The sequence below is a fragment of the Pseudonaja textilis genome, chromosome 3 (assembly GCF_049901715.1).
Source record: "Pseudonaja textilis isolate UNSWEBS1 chromosome 3, rPseTex1.2, whole genome shotgun sequence".
In the NCBI taxonomy this organism is placed as follows: domain Eukaryota; kingdom Metazoa; phylum Chordata; class Lepidosauria; order Squamata; family Elapidae; genus Pseudonaja; species Pseudonaja textilis.
This window is the reverse complement of record NC_141992.1, coordinates 48,424,949-48,443,326: the sequence shown is the minus strand read 5'-3', so window position 1 is coordinate 48,443,326 and position 18,378 is coordinate 48,424,949. Positions and strand designations below refer to the sequence as shown.

The following is an 18,378-nucleotide window of genomic DNA, read 5'->3' as shown; positions in this document are numbered from 1 at the left end:
TAGCACTGCCACATTTTGAACCTTCTGTAACTTCCGGATGGTCTTCAAATGTAGCCATGTGTATAGCACATTGCAAATACAAATATTATAAGAATTATAACTATGTTAACTAATCCCAAGTCAACTAACTGAGGTAAGAAGGGGGGAACTGACCCGATTGCCTACTGTCTGGTCGAAACATTGAGATATGATTGTGGGAAAATGCAGTCATATAAGTAATTTTCATTCATGATTGGGAGGAAAGCATAAGAAACAGCCCTAAGATTGGCTAGCTGAAAAGGCAGTATTTTGCCAATTATTTCAAAAATCCCTACATGGATAGTAAGACTTATGGAAGATTTAGGATTTGTTCTACTCTCCTCCTAGTATTGTGCAACCGTCATATTTAGTTCATCAGGCTGCTGCAAATTTTTCAGAAATATGAAATATTAGAGCAGTTCTTGAAGTTTTTGGTTGTTAATACTTTAATCCATTCTATTTCTGATGAATTCAGCTAGTTTGATTCACTCGGAAACTGATACGGCTAGTTGTTCTGTTCTGAATGACTTCCAGTGTTAATTTTAAAGTATATTACTGAAAGAAATATAGCTTGCTTGGTTCAGCTTTTGTTCCTTTTTTTAATCTACCAGTGAGTTGTACACACTAATTGATGACATTGCTTATTTCAGCTGTCTCACTTTTACCCACCATATGGGTTAAAGTTAAGATCATCAATCAACAGTTTACAGTTGCCTATGCAAATTTATGTTCCCATACTGTAATCCAACTAGGATATTGCACCAATCAATATGTCTATTACTGGCAAAATCCTTTAAACAATTGTGGTAGGGGGGAAAAGAGCAAGAGCTGTTGCTTCTATAATTAGGAAAATATTTACATCACCCAGTACAAATTGATTGATCTATGAACAACCTATCTGATACAAGTTCTGAATCTCAAAACCCTATTATATAAATACTACAGTTCTTTCCTCCGTAATCCCTTCCCGCCCCATTCCTTTATACTGTGAACTATAACCAGCTGTACCCCAAAATGACTGAGCTACAATTGTCACATAATCCCGAATTACTGACTGGGAACGAAGAAAATTGAACTTCAAAACATTTATGAAAGGAAAAAAGGAACACGAAGCAGAAACGTCCGCAATCTATAAAACGTCAACATACATCACTGAGGAGGTACAACGATAGCTATAATCGCTGAGCGCTTTCGACCTGCGGTAAGATTTCCGCCACAGAGCAACCCCTTCGCGCAAGCCGACAGTCTTACCGATAGAAATGTTTGACGCTTACCGGAAGTGCTGTTTATGTAATGTAAAAAAACTACGTCGCGCAACAAAAACGTCATTTCCGAACAACGTTTTTGAGGGAGTCGGAACCGCATCGCCTGGAGTCAACATGCCGAAGTGAGTGAAGTGGGTAGATTAGGGATGAAAATGCAGGATGGCTGGGTGGGAGAATGTGTTCTGAAGAAGAAGATTCTGCAATACGAATAAGCGTCTCTTATTGCTTGGCTAAATGGATTCTTATTTGAACATCGCTTTAGTTTTTCCTCCAGTATTTGCGGTTGAAGTTTCTCCCCGCCTCTTTCTCGCTTTTTGGAAATACATTACCAGGAATATAAATTTCCTTGACTGCCAAAATGCATTGGATACTAACAGCAGCCCCCCTTCCATTTTGGCTGTTTGCTGAAATGAATTGTGTATGATTGATGTTTCCAAAATCAGGAGTTGGGTCTAAGATTGCGAGATCCTAGCTGTTAAAAACTGCTGATCCTGATATATTTTATTGTGTGATTATTTATAAAGAAACATGTGACACACGTCTTTTTTTCTCCTAATTTTATCTATTACAGAGAATTGATGGACATACAGCTTTAGTAATATATTTGAAGTAAATGCAACTGAACATTTAAGATATTTGAAGAAAAATATGCTTTTATTATGAAAGCAAAGAATTAAATTGGTTGGCTTACTGAAATATGTTAACCATTTTCTAACATTTGTTAAAGAACCTAGTAGTAATTATTCCTACTTCCTATGAATTTTGCCTTTCAGGTTTTATTGTGATTACTGTGATACTTATCTCACCCATGACTCTGTAAGTAGAAATTTTCAGTGTTATGATCAGAAATTTAACATTTTCCCATTCAATTGTTAGTTCTGATTATATTCCGTAGTTAAGCATTGGAGTTTAAAACTGATTATTTAATATATTTGTAGGCAGGTGTAAAAAGTGATGAGAATGTGTTTAGATACTCATGCTGCATCTATTTAAATATGTGTTTAATTGCAGTTATAATTAAAGCAATGAGAGAGAAATGAACTTGTGTAACATAAATGCAAATGTTAAAGGCTGTGATAATTTATTGGGAGGCTATTTTTGTAACCAGATATATGCATTGGAGATAAATTTTGGGTTTGTAATGAGTGTTTGGAGAGTAATGGGGTGTTCTTTTCTTCCAGCCGTCTGTGAGAAAAACCCATTGCAGTGGCAGGAAACATAAAGAGAATGTAAAAGATTACTATCAAAAATGGATGGAAGAACAAGCACAGAGCCTGATAGATAAAACAAGTAAGTCTTATTTCAAATATTACTTTGTATTTCTCAGGCCTGAAGTTCTGGTATGAAGTACGAACACTTTTGTTCTAATCTCATAAAATGTGGGAATAAAATTATGTAAAGTTCTTTAGGATTGTGTTTGATAGCAGATTAATTGTCCATAAACTAATGGACAATGTATGGCAGACATAAATTTGATCTATAAGGAATAGGACCAAATTAAGTGCTGGGAGAACCAGCAAAAGAAATCTAAACTTCAAAAATAGGCTGGAGCTAGTTGAGGACTGCTGAGAAATAAATATATTTATTTAATCTTTATTTACCATAAGTCTGCAGAGATTCTCAGTCATCCGGATCATGGTTGTCCCAAAGGTGCTTTTTCAGGATGCAGCAGGACTTTCTTGTTTTTCTTGGAAGACATTTCGCTTTTCATTGAAGCTTCTTCAGCTCTGACGGGATAGTGGGGAATGGAAGGATTTATATTCCTGGACAACTGGTCATTTGGATCCTTTATTTAGAAGGTCACTGACGCACTTGAAGGTTTATCTGTGTCCTCAGGGTCACCTGAGTAGTGCTCCTGGTTCCTGTAATCTACAATTTGCACCCAGCTCCAATGGACTCATTGCATCCCCATGATAAAAGAATTTGGGTAGTAACTTGGATTCTTGCCACCTCCTCCATTTAGAACCTCTCCTTGTTGGTCACATAATCCAGAACATTAAAGGGTTTGGAAAGAATTTCATAAGCCATGTGTTTACATGCTTTCTTTACCTTGTGATTAGTGTCTATAGAAAATCGATGTCTTCCTCAGCTTCCTGTACTAGAAACAGGGATTCTAAAAGTTTATAGCCTATGCTAGGTAGAAATAACTGCTATATTTTAATGTAAATTATTGAATGCATATTCTAAATTCCTAAAAGAAAACCCTTGATATAGTCAGTATTTCATAAGAAATATTTAATATTAGTATTTAATATTTAAATGGTTTTGTTTAAAATATTTAGAAAATTATTTTTAATTTGAAATTTTCTGAACACATTGGTACCTTGTTTGAGGTTTTGAAAAGCAACTCTTATTTTATTCACTTACTGCTTTCAGTTTCTTCATAAATATTTTACATGGAAGTTGATCACTGTAACTTGCTAGTAAATATATTTAGAATTTCAGACTGAGCTGGGAATAATTCTCACAGAATTTGTATCAGTGCGCAAATTGTGGAAAAAGTAGAAGCTTGGAAAAAGCATTTGTGTGTTATATGGTAATCTTATTTTTATACTTGAAAGTACATTTAAAATTGATGAAATTGGTAGAATTTGATTTTGAAATTAAATATTTTCACTAAGAAATAAATCCAGACAATTGTATACCTTAATAAGGTGGATTATTTGAAACTTTACAGAGTTGCACTGTACATGTTGTACAATAATTGCAAAAATATTTTTTCAGTATTAATATTTATATCTTTTTGCTTTTCCCATTAATACAGCGGCTGCATTTCAGCAAGGCAAAATCCCACCTACCCCGTTCTCTGCTCCACCTCCTGGAGGAGCAATGATACCACCACCACCTAATATCCGTATGTATGGATATTGTTACTCTATTTCTGGTAAATCTAGTATATAGAAATCTACAGTAAGAGAATACTATATTATTTTATTTTAATATTAGTTGTTCGTTTTAAAGAACATTGCTCCTGTTCCTAATAAGTTATGATCCAATAGGCACTTGCTATTTGTACATAAACTTTAACACAACTAAAATGTTTTGCATTTTGAGATACTGAATTGATATAAGATTGCTATTTGTTTTTTTGCTATACTTTAGCTGGTCCTCCACGGCCTGGTATGATGCCAGCACCCCATATGGGTGGACCACCAATGATGCCAATGATGGGACCACCACCTCCAGGAATGATGCCAGTTGGACCTGGTAGGTTGTAGATTGAATAAATGCTTACATCTTCCTATTCTGAAAATGTGTATGGTAAAAGACTAGCTGCTGTTATATTACATCCTTTTTGTGGAACAGCAAACCTGTATATTAAAAGATGGCTAGTGATTATCAAGGATCAAAATTTGGACTGTGCCATAGCAAGGAAAAAAATCTTTAGAAGTGGTGTATTGTGGGTTGCCACAAGAAATTCCCATGAAAAAAAACAGGACTGTGCCAGTACCACTGCAGAAGGATGACTAGAACATTTAGGGATAAAGATTTGTTACTGCAAATCTTATTGTTACTGAACAGAGAAACTCCAAGTATTTCTTTTCTATAATTTTCAGACCTCTTTACTTTGGAGTTACTTTACTAATTTCTCTCACTGATCAAATTGTGATATGTAGGTTTACAGAAGGAAGGAAACAGGCTAAAACTATATGTGAAATTTTATTTCCTTCCTTCCTTCCTTCCTCTCAATCTTGTTTTGCTGTATTTCATTTATTAGTTGGGACTCTAAAAAGGACAAGACACATTTTTGTAGTGTAGTTTTCTTGCTCTGAAGAGGTTGGATTCGTTAAAAGTTTGCAGCATAAACTCAAGTCCAGAAAACACACAGATGACTGATTCAGCAGGATCATTAACTTCTTTATAAACATAATATGAGTAAAGTTTACAATACCATTTGTAAATTCTTTCAACGTAACATAAGCAAAAACACAAGTAGCAGTAGTTCAGAGCAGAATTCAGTTTCAGCAAGCAAGCAAGTTTTTCTTTCACTTTAAAGCTGAGCACAGAACAGAGATAAACCATGTCCAGATTCTCTCTTTAAGTTTCAGCCCCAATTCAGTTCTCATTGGCTGACCTTGTTACTAAGCTCTATTCCAGTTCATGAATTATTCTGACAGGATTTTTTTCTTCATTCTTTCATGCTCTGGTTGCCTTCATTGCCAGGCCTTCCAAGCAAATAAATATGCAATAAAAGCTTTAGAAGAATTTGCTTGATTTCAAAACAATTTGGCTAGACTCCTAATATCAAAATAGAGCATATAGAAAAACCACTTGAGGCAGTTGTAGTGGAACAACTGTGTAATTTTTATTAAGAATTTTGTTTATAAAAGTATAATACAAACTAAACTTAAAAAAGAAAAGAAAAGAATAGAAAGAACAGTAAAAAATACAACAAAATGAGATGAAAGAAGTAAGAATACAATAAGAAATATATGACTTTTATCAGAACAAGTAAATAAATTATTGAATCTAGACCAGGGGCGTCAAACTCAAGCCCGTGGGCTGGATTCAGCCCGCAGGGTGTTTAGATCTGGCCCACAGGGCCATCCTGGAAACCGCAAAGGACTGGCCTGGGGTGTCTCTGTCAGTGAAAACAGAGCTTGGAAGGGGCCGCCCCTGAGCTCCGTTTTTGCTGGCAGGAGGCTGCAGGAGGCTGTCACGGCTAAAAACGACACGGATGACATCGAACTGGCCATGTCCTCCTCAACCCCCTGAGGTCAAACACAACCCTAACGTGGTTCTCAATGAAATCGAGTTTGACACCTGTGATTAAGACCCTATAAGGTTACAGACTTTTATCTCTCCATCCTATATCCTATTTCTTATCTATAAATAAATCCATTAAAATCATCTTTTCAGTCCCTATGTCAGAGGAAAGTCCACAAGGAGTTTCTAGAACAAGATATTTTGTTTTACCTTCCTTTTTCAAATAAATCAACTTTGTATTCCTTTACATCTAATAGTTTTAATCCACATAAAATTTTCTTTGAATTTGTTTTTGTGTTGCAAAATGTAAAGAAAACATAGAAAGTGCTCCACAGAAATTGAAAGATTCTTTTAATCAGAAATTAGATAAGCATTGTGACATATTGGCCTATAAATCAGTGATATGTTCTTTTATATTATGTTTTCTTTTTCCTTCATAGCTCCAGGAATGAGGCCACCTATGGGAGGACATATGCCAATGATGCCAGGACCACCAATGATGAGACCTCCATCCAGACCTATGATGGTACCAGCCAGACCAGGAATGGCTCGCCCAGACAGATAAAGTGGAATTGGACCTGCTACTCCTTTCTTTTTTCTTTTCTTTTCTTTCTTTCTTTTTGATGTATACCTTTCTGATAAGCTGTGGAAGTTGCATTGCCCAAATTATCAACATTTTTTTAAAAATTTATAATCTAAAATTGAGGGAGGGAGATGGAGCGGGGGGGCGGGGAACCATAAAATTTGGACAGAGGTTTTGTAGCATTTCCCAAATGATTTTTCATGCTTGTTGTTAAAATAAAATATTGATATTGGTTTCTCGTATTTTGTGTGCTGAAACTAGAATGATTCCATTAAAATAGTTATAATTAATGGTGGCATGCTTCTTCCCAAAAATGGCACTGCTCATGGTGGGTGATCCTTTCCATACCTTTCAAACTTGCTTAGGCACTCTATTATTAACACTTAATTCCTAGCTTGCTCTCATACTTAGTGTGCTTTTACTAGAGCAGGGCTGTCAAAGTCCTGGCCCACAGGCTGGATAGGTCATGTGCTGGCCACCCCCACACCCGGGAGAAAAAAGTCCCAATATGACGCATGACACTGCTGTGATGACATGAGTTTGACATACCTGCTCTAAAGTGATGAGGTCTAGTATTCTCTTCACCCTAGGCCTAACCACTTTGATCATTGTTCTATAACAATCTGTTTTGAGGGCTTCCTTCCTTACAGTGTTTAGAATACCATTGTGAAACTACCCCTAGTTGTGGGTGGGGTAGGAAAAAAGGAGACTAAATTAAACTTTCTACTCCTTAGTAGCAGGATTATTGTATTCTGCCAGAGAATAGTTTGCACAATTTGAAATGAGAATGATTTTGCATCTTGATACTTGTTACATTGGTGGAATGACATAGCAATGATAATCAGTATTCCAGATGGTTCTTAGTGGTAAATATTTCAGTAACTTATGCTTTATTTCTTCAGCTGTACAGAAAATATATGCATTGTTAAAATTAAACATTTTGAAAACACACAAAGTGTGCTTTAAACTACATGTCAGTGAATTAATTTTACAGCATAAGCAACCACAGAAATATATTGTAATATTTAGAGAAAGCCTTTCATAAACTTCCTCCTTCGGGATTACCACTTGATGTGGCAAAGTTAGCAGAAGCTGGCAGGAGCAGTGCCAGGATTATTGTTGCTAAGCAACACGGCCATGTGATGATATGCTTTACAACCAAATTGCTTAGTAGCAGAAATGTTGGTCTCAATTACTGCCATTAATTTAGGGCTATCTGTAATCTTATTTTACAAGAACAAATGCATTTGAAACTTGAAAAATATAAACTAATGGAAATGTGAAAACGCTAATTTCGGTGAGGCAAGGTAAACTGAAGATGTCTCTGTGAAAGCGGAGCTGACAACCACAACAAATATTGAAGAACTGGTGAATACGCCATTCTTCAGAATCTCTCTGGATAGGGAAAGTAGGAAGGTTGCCCAAATGTGATCCGGACAGCTACTCTTCATAAGGTGACTTTAGGATAATAGTCTTGCACAAGTTTGAGCATTAAGAGACAAAGAAATTGCAGCAGAACTTTTAAAGGACAGTAAGTTTGCAAGAGTTTTAGAAATTGTTAACCATCTAAAAGCTATTAGAGACCTTCGTAACTAAACGTTTGAAAAGTCACTGAGTACATTTAAATTTAACTTTGAACAAAGAAAAATTCTGTCATATAATTTCAAATATATTTTAAGCCATTGAAAGAGAGTATGTAAAATGTACATTTTAATTAAAATAAGTAAAAACATGAAAGTAATGATGAGCATACACAAACTTACATACTTGAGCATATAGTGCAAGTGGACAATGGATTTTTAAGAAGGACAGTTCTATTGGACAAGATTGGAGGAAGTAATATCTGGCTTAGGAGACTTCCATACGGCTTTCCCAGGGATGGGATGCTACCGGTTCTGCCCAGTTCTAAAGAACCGGTAGCTCTGAAGAGCAGCAGACACCGAACCGGTTCTGTGCTTGCTGCTGTTTGGCCCACCCACCCACCCGGGCTCTTACCTGTGCTTTATTTCCTGATTTTTCAACCTCAGCTGCTTTGCGCGGCACAGCTGAGGTTGAAAAAGCAGGAAAAAAGGCTTTTCAAATGCTGTACACTTGTGCACAGAGCATTACAGCTGTCCGGGTGGCACAGCTGATGGTTTTTTTTACACGCGCCCAAAGTGTTTGTCAGAGGTGCGCGAAGCGTGAACGCATGCACAAAACATAGTCAGCGAACCGGTAGTAACACCGGTTAAATCCCACCCCTGGGCTTTCCCACTGCTTAATACCGTGTTTCTTATAAAATAAGGCCGGGTCTCATTTTTTTTTTTTGAGCCCCGAAAAAATGGCTAGGACATCTTTTCGGGGGTGACTTAATTCCTTCCCCCATGCGCACCTCCACCTAGAGTGCCCCATGCGCACTCACTTCTCCATGAGGCCGCCACTGGAAGCTTCCCAAAGGTAGAGTCAACAGCTGCTTCTTTCGGCCAGTAGAAGTGGCCTCGGGGCGAGCACCCATGCGCACTCCCCTCGCCACGAAGCTGTTTCTATCAGCCGATGGAGAGTCACCTAAAGGCAGAGTCACCAGCTGCTTTTGGGGTGAGGCGTGGCTGCCGGCAGGGCGCTCCTGAGAGGAGCACCCCACGTGCACTCTCCTCGAGGCTGTTTCTATCAGCCGAAGGAAGCTCCCAAAAGGCAGAGTCACCAGATGCTTCCATCGGCCGATAGAAACAGCTTTGTGGTGAGGGGAAAGTGCGTGGGAGAGTGGCTGCAAACTTTTCTTAGCAGAAGGGAAGCAAGCTGAGTTTCTCTCTCTCTCTCTCTCTCTCTCTCTCTCTCTCTCTCTCTCTCTCTCTCACACACACACACACACACACACACACACACACATATACACAAAGACCACCCCTGCTAGCCCTTGTCCCTGCACCGAGTCAGCCAAGCCCTTCTGGTGAGGGAAGGTCTCAGCATGTGCGGGGCTCCCACTGCCGCCCTCCCCAGGCCAGACCTTTTCCGGGCACCCTGCCAAAGTCCCAGGGCAGCTGACCTCCCTTTACCTGCTGCCACCGCTGGTTTGGGGAGCGGAGGGGCCACCGGGGAGGGAAGAGGAGGCAGCAGAGCTCGGCTACCCTTAGAAGGGAGATCGGGCAGGCTCCCGAAAGGAGAAGCAGGAGCGGTCCTCATGGGAATGCGGTGGGGAAGCGGGGTGGGTGTAAAAGGGTGGCCGCGGCGGCACAGGAGGGTGTGAGGGAGCTGGAGCGAAGGAGGCCGGGGAGAAGCTAAACCTATTGCTCTGGTGAGAGCCAAATATTTGCAGGGGCTGGTTGGAAAGGCCTAATTTTGGTATGAACCTTGAGTCGGGGCGGCGGGGAGTTGAACGATGAAGGCACTCTGCACATGATCCGAGGCAATCCTGCCACAGCTCACAGGTGGTGCTGCCAACAGTTGAGGGGAGTCAGAGAACTTCAGCGATGCCTCCTTTCCTCTCTCTCTCTCTCTCTCTCTCTCTGAGCGCCTGAACAAGCACCCGTCATTAACCAATTAACCAACACCAGCCTCGGAATCCCTTATTTCGGCATAATCTGGGATGAGAGAGGAGCCGTAAAATCAGGGACTTGGTGACAAGGTGCAGGTTCTTTTTTTTTTTTTGATTGAGTTCAATCACGAGACATTTCTGGATTTCATCGGCCATCCGAGGCGTTCAGAAGAACTTTTGAAAAACTAGTAGGTCTAACTTTGAGAAGCGATGAGTTCAGTCCTCTCAAATGGCGGAGGTTAGGGATGGTCTTTGGAGACCTCCCCTTTCCTTTAGCTGAGGGAGACCTGGGCGATTTTAGGCCAAAAGCTACCCCGGAGAGATTGATCAGAGAATGGGCAGGAAAGCAAAACAAGAACACATTTGGGCTAAGGCCTTTTCTCCCATTCCCTCTGTCGCAATCTCACAATTTTTACCCAGACGCAGATAAGCGTATGCTTTCTCTCTTGCCCTGCTGGTAGATTCAAAGACAATTAATGCGTGCTCACCTCACCACGAGGCCGTTTCTATCGGCCGATGGAAGCGCCCCAAAGGCAGAGTCACCAGCTGCTTCTACCGGCCGATAGAAATGGCCTCGTGGTGAAGGGAATGCACACAAGCGCTCGCCCCGAGGTCGCTTCTACCGGCCGATAGAAGCAGCTGGTGACTCTGCCTTCAGGGACCTTCTATGGGCTGATGTTCTATCAGCAGTATATCAGGGTATTCTAGCCTAGGCTACCTGCATGGCACTCCTAAAGGCAAGTTTCCCCCCCCCCCCGTCCTTCCCCCCATTTCTCTTCATCTTGTGTAATTCTAACGAACGATGTGAGAAATTGCATGGTTTAAATAGGCCTAAATTTTGGGGGTGGGGCTTAATTTCACCTCATGCCTAGAAATCATGCTGGGCCTTCCTACTGGTGGAGGCTGTATTGTTGGAGAAACATGGTAGCTCTCCCAGGTAATTCTCATAGTTAATTCACAGTCTGGAGTTCTCTCTATAAAACTTCCACTCATTAGTTCTTTCTCTATCCTTAGGTGCTCTGAAGAATAAATCCATATCCTCTACTCTGTTATATCTTTTCATGTATTGGAGGAATGTTATCATGTCTCCTTATAGCTTTCTATTTGGTAAGCTAAACACGGCAAGTTCCTTTAATTACTGTTTGTAGGATTTAGCCTTCCTTATTGTACTTGCTTGTCTTCTCTGCATTCTTTTCAGCCCCTTAGTTGGATTGTGGCAATCAGAACTGGACACCGTATTCCAGGTACAGTTGGACCTGTGCAGCATATTTCTCTGTTGCTATTACCCCAAACTGCATTTTGGCAACTGCAGCACAATTGTTAATCGGTGGTTTATCAAAACACCCAGTTTCTTCTTCAAGTACTACTGCAAAGCCTAATATGTACCTGCGCATCTGTTTTTTTTTTCCTGCCTAAGAACAGAACATTACATTTCTCAACACTGAACATTTGGCTGGATAGGGCCCAATATTCATGTCTATCAAGTCCCTCTTCAATTCAATTCAATTCAATAGGCCCGGAGACTAAAACATGTGAAGAACGGTTGCAGGAATTGGGTGTGGCCAGTCTAGAGAAAAGTAGGACTAGGGGTGACAAAATAACAGCGTTGTTCCAATAACTAAGGGGCTGCCACAAAGAAGAGGGGATCAACTTATTTTCCAAAGCACCAGAAGACAAGACAAGAAATAATGATGGAAGCTAACCAAGGAAAGAAGCAACCTGGAATTAAGGAGAAAATTCCTAACAGTGAGAACAATTAACCAGTGGAAGAGCTTGTCTTCAGAAGTTGTGGGTGCTTCATCACTAAAGGTTTTTAAGAAAAGACTGGATAACCGCTGTCTGAAATGGGTCTCCTGTTTGAACAGGGGTTGGACTAGAAGATCTCCAAGGTCCCTTCCAGCTCTATTCTGATTGACTGATTGAATGGTCAGGTTCTTTTCTCCAGTGTTAGCAATCAGCCTCAGCTTTATGGACATCCACAAAGTTTATGAATATCCTTTCTATTCCCTCATCTAACTTATGAAGATGTGGAGGAGCATTGGGCCCAAGCAGAACCCTGGCATAACTCCCTGCATATCCCACCCATTATAGACAACACGTGGGTATAGTTGTTCCACAAATCTATCCAGCAGTTGGATTATCCGTCCCACATTTTTCCAATTTACCTAGAAGGAGACTGAAAATGTCACACAAATACAATTTGCTTGTCTGTGGTTCTGCCAATGGGACTTGAGAACTCTGTCTTAATGGTTAGAACTTAAACACTTAGGCGAACTCAGACAATGACTTACTCAATTATCCATAACGAGATAAATCATGGCTTAGCATTTAGAATAGAATAATACAGTTGGAAGGGACCTTGAAAGTCATCTAGTCCACCCCACCCCGCTCAAGCAGGAGACTACCATTTCTGACAGTTCGCTGTCCAGTCTCTTTGTACGAATACAGACTAAATCTCCTTTAACATGTAGGACGCGGTTCTCTCTTACGTCTGTTCAAAATTCCCGGACATGCGGAGCTCCAGTATTTCTTCAAAACTAACCTCCTCTAGCGCCCGAATGAGAACAAGCGAGCGCTTCATCCAGACGAAGCAAGAGGAGCCGCGAGAACGTTTGCGCCCGAGCCGCTTCGCTGGCAACCGGAGAGGTTGCTGAGGCTGCTCCTGGACCTGTGAGCCAATAGAGGGCGCTGCCACACCGTCCGGTTTCTCTCCAGAGGGCGGGGGCGCGAGTGGCTTTGCCGGACTTTGCCGCGGTGGCGGCCGGGATTCTGGCGGAGCCAGCTACGGAGGGGAGGGGGGGCGGCGGGGAGGAGAGGACGGGGGATGGCTGGAGTTGCCGGCGGCCGCGGCGGGGGCTGCAAGAAGCGCGGACAGCTACAAAGGGAATGACGGGGCACTCGGGGCGATAGAGAACCTGTCTCTGACCCAGCATGGCTGGTCTCATCAAGAAGCAGATTCTGAAGCACCTGTCCAGGTAAAGGTGGCCCGGGGTGGTGGTTGGGGTCCCCTCTGGGGAGCTGTTCGAGGGGCGCCGAGCGCACAAGGTAGGCGGGCGCGGGCCTGGAAGATCAGGCCGGGAACTCAGCAGGTGGAGAGCCGGCCCCAGTTGGTCGGGGCTCTGCGAAGTGAAAGCGGAGGACAGGTTCGCGAAGCCCCCTGACCCTCCGAAGATATTTTCTTAGCCACTTTCTCTGCCCCCCCTGCCCGCCCGCCTGCCTGCCTTTCCGGCGGTTGTTTATTCTTCCCTGATGTGATATTTGATCACCTTCCCTACGATCAGTTTGCCCCTTCCCCTTTGACGTCTCTTCTGCCCTTTCCCTGTCCAGGGATTAAAAGAAATTCAGCTGTGGCTATTACATTGGCTCTTTTAGTTATCGCCCTCCGCCTTGAGCAATAGTATTCTCTCAATGTATTATGGCACTTGAATGAAGGTATGTTAAAATAGTCCTTTGTGTGCCTCTTTTACACACAGTGGATGAAGGTTGACTTTTAAACGCAGAGAAGGATCTAAGATGTTGCTGATTTTTGTTTTGTAAAGACCATATCTTCCCCGGGTGGTTTCTTTCATCTTCTTACAACTAGTGTCCTAGACCCTTCAAGGATTTCAAATGAATGTTTCCTTGGTGAAACATAGGAAACATTACAATGTAATTAAAAAAATATTATCAGCTTAATCTACTTTATAGGGAGAATAAAATTTAAAAAAATACTCTGTGTGCAATCTAGAAGCTATATGGAAAGTTCATATGGAAAAGCAAATAAGAGTAGAATAATGAATCATTTTGTATTTTTTGACAGAAAAACAGTAGCCTATTATTGTAACACTTTATCTGGAATCTGTAGATTTGCCAGCCTCATTGCTGTAGTTAACTTGTGGAATTTGTGTGACACTTGCTTTTATTTTCACTTGTTAATGAGTTGTTACTAATATGAAATCTCTTGGGTTAAATATGGATTGAAGGGGAAAATGCAAATTACAATGTGATAATTTAATCTGAGAAGCTTTAAAAGTCCCCAGCTTATGATTCTGACTAGGAAAGCAAACCCAGAAACCGAGAAGGAAAATAGATTAACTTCCTCAAATCCTCAGTAGCTTAATGCCCAGTCTGCATATTATGGGAAATAAATAGCTTTGCCACAGAGTCATTCTGCCCTTTCCCCCTTTTCTTGCATATGGAATATAGAATGGGATTCTGGTGCAGGAGAGTATAGTTGCTGAGGTGGCTTACTTCAGCTCACTGACTTTGAAAACAAAATAGCAACAATTGAGAATATGCATAGAAAGGCAGACTTCCCTAATTTACATCATTCTCCTTCTTAATTTATTATATGTTCCTTACATTTTTTTTCAAAGACATCAATCCCTATTGATTATTTAATTAGATTTGATCTGAATTGTACTTGCTATGGCTTTTAGTAGTTTACAACATAAACATCCAACCATGGTAAGCTAGATTAAGTGGAAAGAAAGTGTCTGACTGAATGATTTTCATGGATGTATAGCATTTTAAACCTGTGTGTCTCTATTATTAGTCTAACATTAATTGTACTCATAAACTATACTGGCTCACATATTGGAGGGATGATCATAATTCTATAAAAGGTGATTATCCTTAAGTACCAAAGCACTTTAATGTTAAATACAATAATGCACAGATTCTATGAAGAGAGACCATTGCTTGCATAAAGATGTACAGTGTCAGTAAATTTCAATGCTGCCTTTAAATCCTTAACAGAGAACTAAAGATAACTAGTAAAAGAGCTAAGAAAGAATTCTAGAAAATACCAACAATATTCTTCATAATAAATACATTTTTATCAGGGTGCTAGTTGGCAAATAGATGATTTTCTGAATAACAGAATAGTGCAGGTCAAGTGTTAGGTAAATAGTGTATATTGTTCTTTTAATGGAAGTGCCTGGTTTCCTCAGTGAAAAGAACTTAATTGTATGGAAATGTTACAACCACAACTGAGCTCAAAATTTTGGTTGCTAAGCAAGGCGGTTGTTAAGTCAGTTTTGCTCCATATTACGATGTTTCTTGCCACAGTTGTTAAGTGAATCACTGCAGTTTTTAAGTTAGTAGCATAATTGTTAAATGATCATTATGGCTGCCCCATTGACTTTGCTTGTCAGAAAGTTAACAGAATAGATAACAGAATAACAGTCATAAACATATGCCAGTTGCCAAGCGTCTGAAGTTTGATTGCATGACAACAGAGATAATGCAATAGTCATAAGTGTGAAAAACAATCATTAGTTACTTTTTTGTGCTTTGTTGTAACGTTGAGTGGTCACTAAATGAATGGTTGTAAGTTGAGGACCACCTGTATTGATAAATTAGTTATTGGACAATGTGTTTTCTGGAAGAGCCATTGGCAAATATTAGTAAATAATCTCTTTTGGGAGTAAGGGAGTGGGTTGAAAGTAAAAAGACTATTCAAGGATATTAGTGAAAAATCTTTGCCCATGCCATTCAGTGATTCACCGTATGCTTGTAGGGTTTCTGTTCAATAAACTGTATGAAAACAAAAGGGTAGTAATCCTATTAAATGCTCTTGTTTTTCCATCTGCTCTTGTTTTGATTGAGAATTAAGAAAAATCCATTCTTTTAAAATAATAGACTTGCAAAATACATAAGACTTTGGAAAAATAAAGGAAAGAGAATTGTTTTGAGTTGTAATGCAATCCATACAGTCTTCTTAACATTTTTGTGACTGCAATGTGATATGTTATGCTCTTAAATCTACTTTAAGGCAGAGATGGTATTCAGCAGGTTCTGACCAGTTCTGGAGAACCAGTAGCAGAAATTTTAACTAGTTCAGAGAACCAGCAAATACCACCTCTGACTGGAGATTTTACAGTATCTCTCCCTTGCCACTCCCACCAAGCCACGCCCACAGAACCAACAGTAAAAAATTTGAATCCCACCACTGCTTTAAGGGCAAAGTTCAAAGGAGGCTTTGGGATAACGGAATAATGAATACAATAGAGAGTGTATTATATTGTCTGAAGAGAGGAGAAGAGAGGAGAGACTTGACTTTATTTGGCTAAGTCTGATTAGACCCACAAAGAATTTATCTCCAATGCAGAAGCTCTCAGTATACATGCAAAGCAACAGAATGAGCATTATAATGATAATACCAAAAAGAGGGTACAGTAAAGAAGATAGTAAGAAGGATAATAATACTACAGCCATACTACATGGTTATGCATAATACGTAGACATTAGACAGTATAGTGATAATTAGGTGTTCAGCAAAGTGATGGCATGAGGGGAAAAACTGTCCCTGTGTTTAGTTGTTTTGGCATAATTGTTATTACATAGTTACCACATACATACTCTCAATAGAAATGTTCTCTCATGTTTTACTAATAATATACTGTAATGCATCAGGAAATTAAAAACAAGTTAATTTAAGATGTTTTAATTAAGGTTTGTAGAAGAAAGTTAAGACAATATTTAAAAGAAGTCTTTTTCAACTCCCTTCTATTCTCTTTTCACCATGACTTGCTCAACAATGCTTTCTAAAGAGCCAGAAATTCTAATGATTAAAACAAAAAAATCAAGATAGATAATAGACAATAATCTTCTATGTAAATCAGGGAACATAATTTTAAGAGGAGAGAGCAGTTTCCTGAGAACAGACTGATTAGCTAGGGACTTTAATTATAGGTATTCCTCAGCGTAGAACCATTATAGATCCTTGCCCATTACAGATGTATGTTGTGAGGATTTTATGACCTTTTTTCTGCCAGCATTTAAGTAAAAGTGGTGGTCAAAAAGCAAATGGCACAGTCATTAAGCAAATGGTTCACTATAGGCAGGATTTTGATGAAAAGCGGAAGTGCTGGTTTTTGGCAAAACTACTGTTAAAACACTTGGCCATGGAACGCTGCAAATTGCCATAAATACAGAATATTACGTTTAGTAATGTGGAGCTTAACATAATGCTGATTTTTTGAATTTTTATTTTAATCTCCATCTTTACTTCTTCCAGCTTTTATATCTTGAACAAAATTATAGGTAATGTGGGAAAAGTGAACAGGAGAGAAATCTTTCTCTTTGAGATACAAGAGCCAGGTTGTCTGATACATTAAAAGATTTTGAAAGTAACCCTTGAATGCATTACTTTCAATGGGCATTAAATATTAAGAAAAGAGTATTACTTAAAAAATAGAAACAGGTGGTCCTTGCTTAATGACCATGACACTCAACAAATGTTATTTAATGACATGATCTTAAGCAAAGACTACCCCTATGTATTTTTAAAATACTTCAAGGACCAGGAGAAAATAAAATTTCTTCAGCGCCATCATAATTTCAAACAGTCACTGCATGGCTGCTGATTTACTTCTGATCTTTGAAGCTAGAGCTATTGTAATGCCCCTGCAATCATATGATCAAACTTTGGCAACTTGCCTGCATTTACAGTTGTAGGATTTGCTTCAATTTCACTCCCAGTCCTCTCTCCTAATCACCTTTGGTCTTTTGGCCACCTTGTACTCCACCTCACCTGCTGCTTCCCCTACACTGTGCTCTGCCCAGCGCTCCACTGCCTTGCTCCACTGTGCTCTACCGCTAACTTCCCTGGCTGACCTTTATCATTCCTTCCTCTGCTGATGTGGCATGCTTGATCTGATCCTTTGCAAGGCAATGTGAGGTCGAGCACTGCCTTCCTGAGGCCTCACATGGCCTTGCAGTGCAAGACCAGCAGCTACCTTTTTGATGGGTTAGGCCAAATGCATCTCAGTAGTGGGAGGAAGAAGGCAAAAGACAGCAGGGGTGGCGGGCTGCAGGGCAGTAGGGGCACAGGATGCCGTGTGCAGGGTAGCAGATACAGCATAGTGCAGGGTGGCAGGGATGATGAACGGTGACAGAATGCCCCAAAGGGGAGAGGGGAAGATTGGTAGGGGCGAGCAGAAGCAAATAGGACAGGAGAAGCATGAAGTCCTCACCTAATGATGGCACAATCTTGTCCTAATAACTGCAACGGGGACTATTCTGCTGGCGCTAATCACATGGTGTTTTGCCTAACAACCACAACACTTAGTGTTGGAAATTCCAGTCCCAGTTAGGGTTGTTAAGGGCTGTGATGATAAATATATGGGGGAGGGCAGAAAGGGTTTTGGATAGTAAAAGACCTGTTATGTTTCCAGACCTTTGGTGGAAATTGATGTTGCTGGCACAAATCATGTACTATAATAGCAAACTTTTTTTTTCCATAAGAAGCAAATTGTTGGATAAAAATAGTAAATTGAATGATAATGTATTTGCATAAAGCAAGGAAAACA

General features: G+C 40.1%; 3 protein-coding genes across 10 annotated transcripts in view; 2 read left to right on the top strand and 1 right to left on the bottom strand.

Annotated features, from left to right (window-relative positions):
* ILRUN (inflammation and lipid regulator with UBA-like and NBR1-like domains) overlaps nt 1-1,305 on the bottom strand; it is a 61,025-nt gene extending 59,720 nt beyond the window's left edge. For all 4 annotated transcript variants that reach the window (XM_087929586.1, XM_087929589.1, XM_087929587.1 and 1 more), the window contains exon 1: nt 1,167-1,305. The gene's annotated coding sequence lies outside the window, so the exon portion shown is untranslated. The remainder of the gene's footprint in view (nt 1-1,166) is intronic.
* Nucleotides 1,278-6,805, top strand: SNRPC (small nuclear ribonucleoprotein polypeptide C). The gene is made up of 6 exons (XM_026719998.2): nt 1,278-1,405; nt 2,057-2,099; nt 2,465-2,573; nt 4,048-4,137; nt 4,386-4,490; nt 6,431-6,805. Exons 1-6 carry the CDS (start codon nt 1,278-1,280, stop codon nt 6,553-6,555), a joined length of 600 nt encoding a protein of 199 aa, XP_026575783.2. The 3' UTR covers nt 6,556-6,805.
* A 6,020-nt stretch (nt 6,806-12,825) lies between these two features.
* The window catches only part of BLTP3A (bridge-like lipid transfer protein family member 3A), a 60,216-nt gene continuing 54,663 nt past the window's right edge, over nt 12,826-18,378 (top strand). For all 5 annotated transcript variants that reach the window (XM_026719984.2, XM_026719983.2, XM_087929564.1 and 2 more), the window contains exon 1: nt 12,826-13,059. In XM_026719984.2, coding sequence (XP_026575769.2) covers nt 13,016-13,059 — 44 coding nt within the window. In that variant the 5' untranslated portion in view covers nt 12,826-13,015. The remainder of the gene's footprint in view (nt 13,060-18,378) is intronic.

Coding starts and splice junctions, on each gene's coding strand:
- SNRPC (XM_026719998.2), top strand. CDS start 1,278: ATGTTTGACGCTTACCGGAAGTGCTGTTTATGTAATGTAAAAAAACTA. Junction 2,574..4,047: donor GAGCCTGATAGATAAAACAA/GTAAGTCTTATT, acceptor CCATTAATACAG/CGGCTGCATTTCAGCAAGGC. Junction 4,138..4,385: donor ACCACCACCACCTAATATCC/GTATGTATGGAT, acceptor GCTATACTTTAG/CTGGTCCTCCACGGCCTGGT.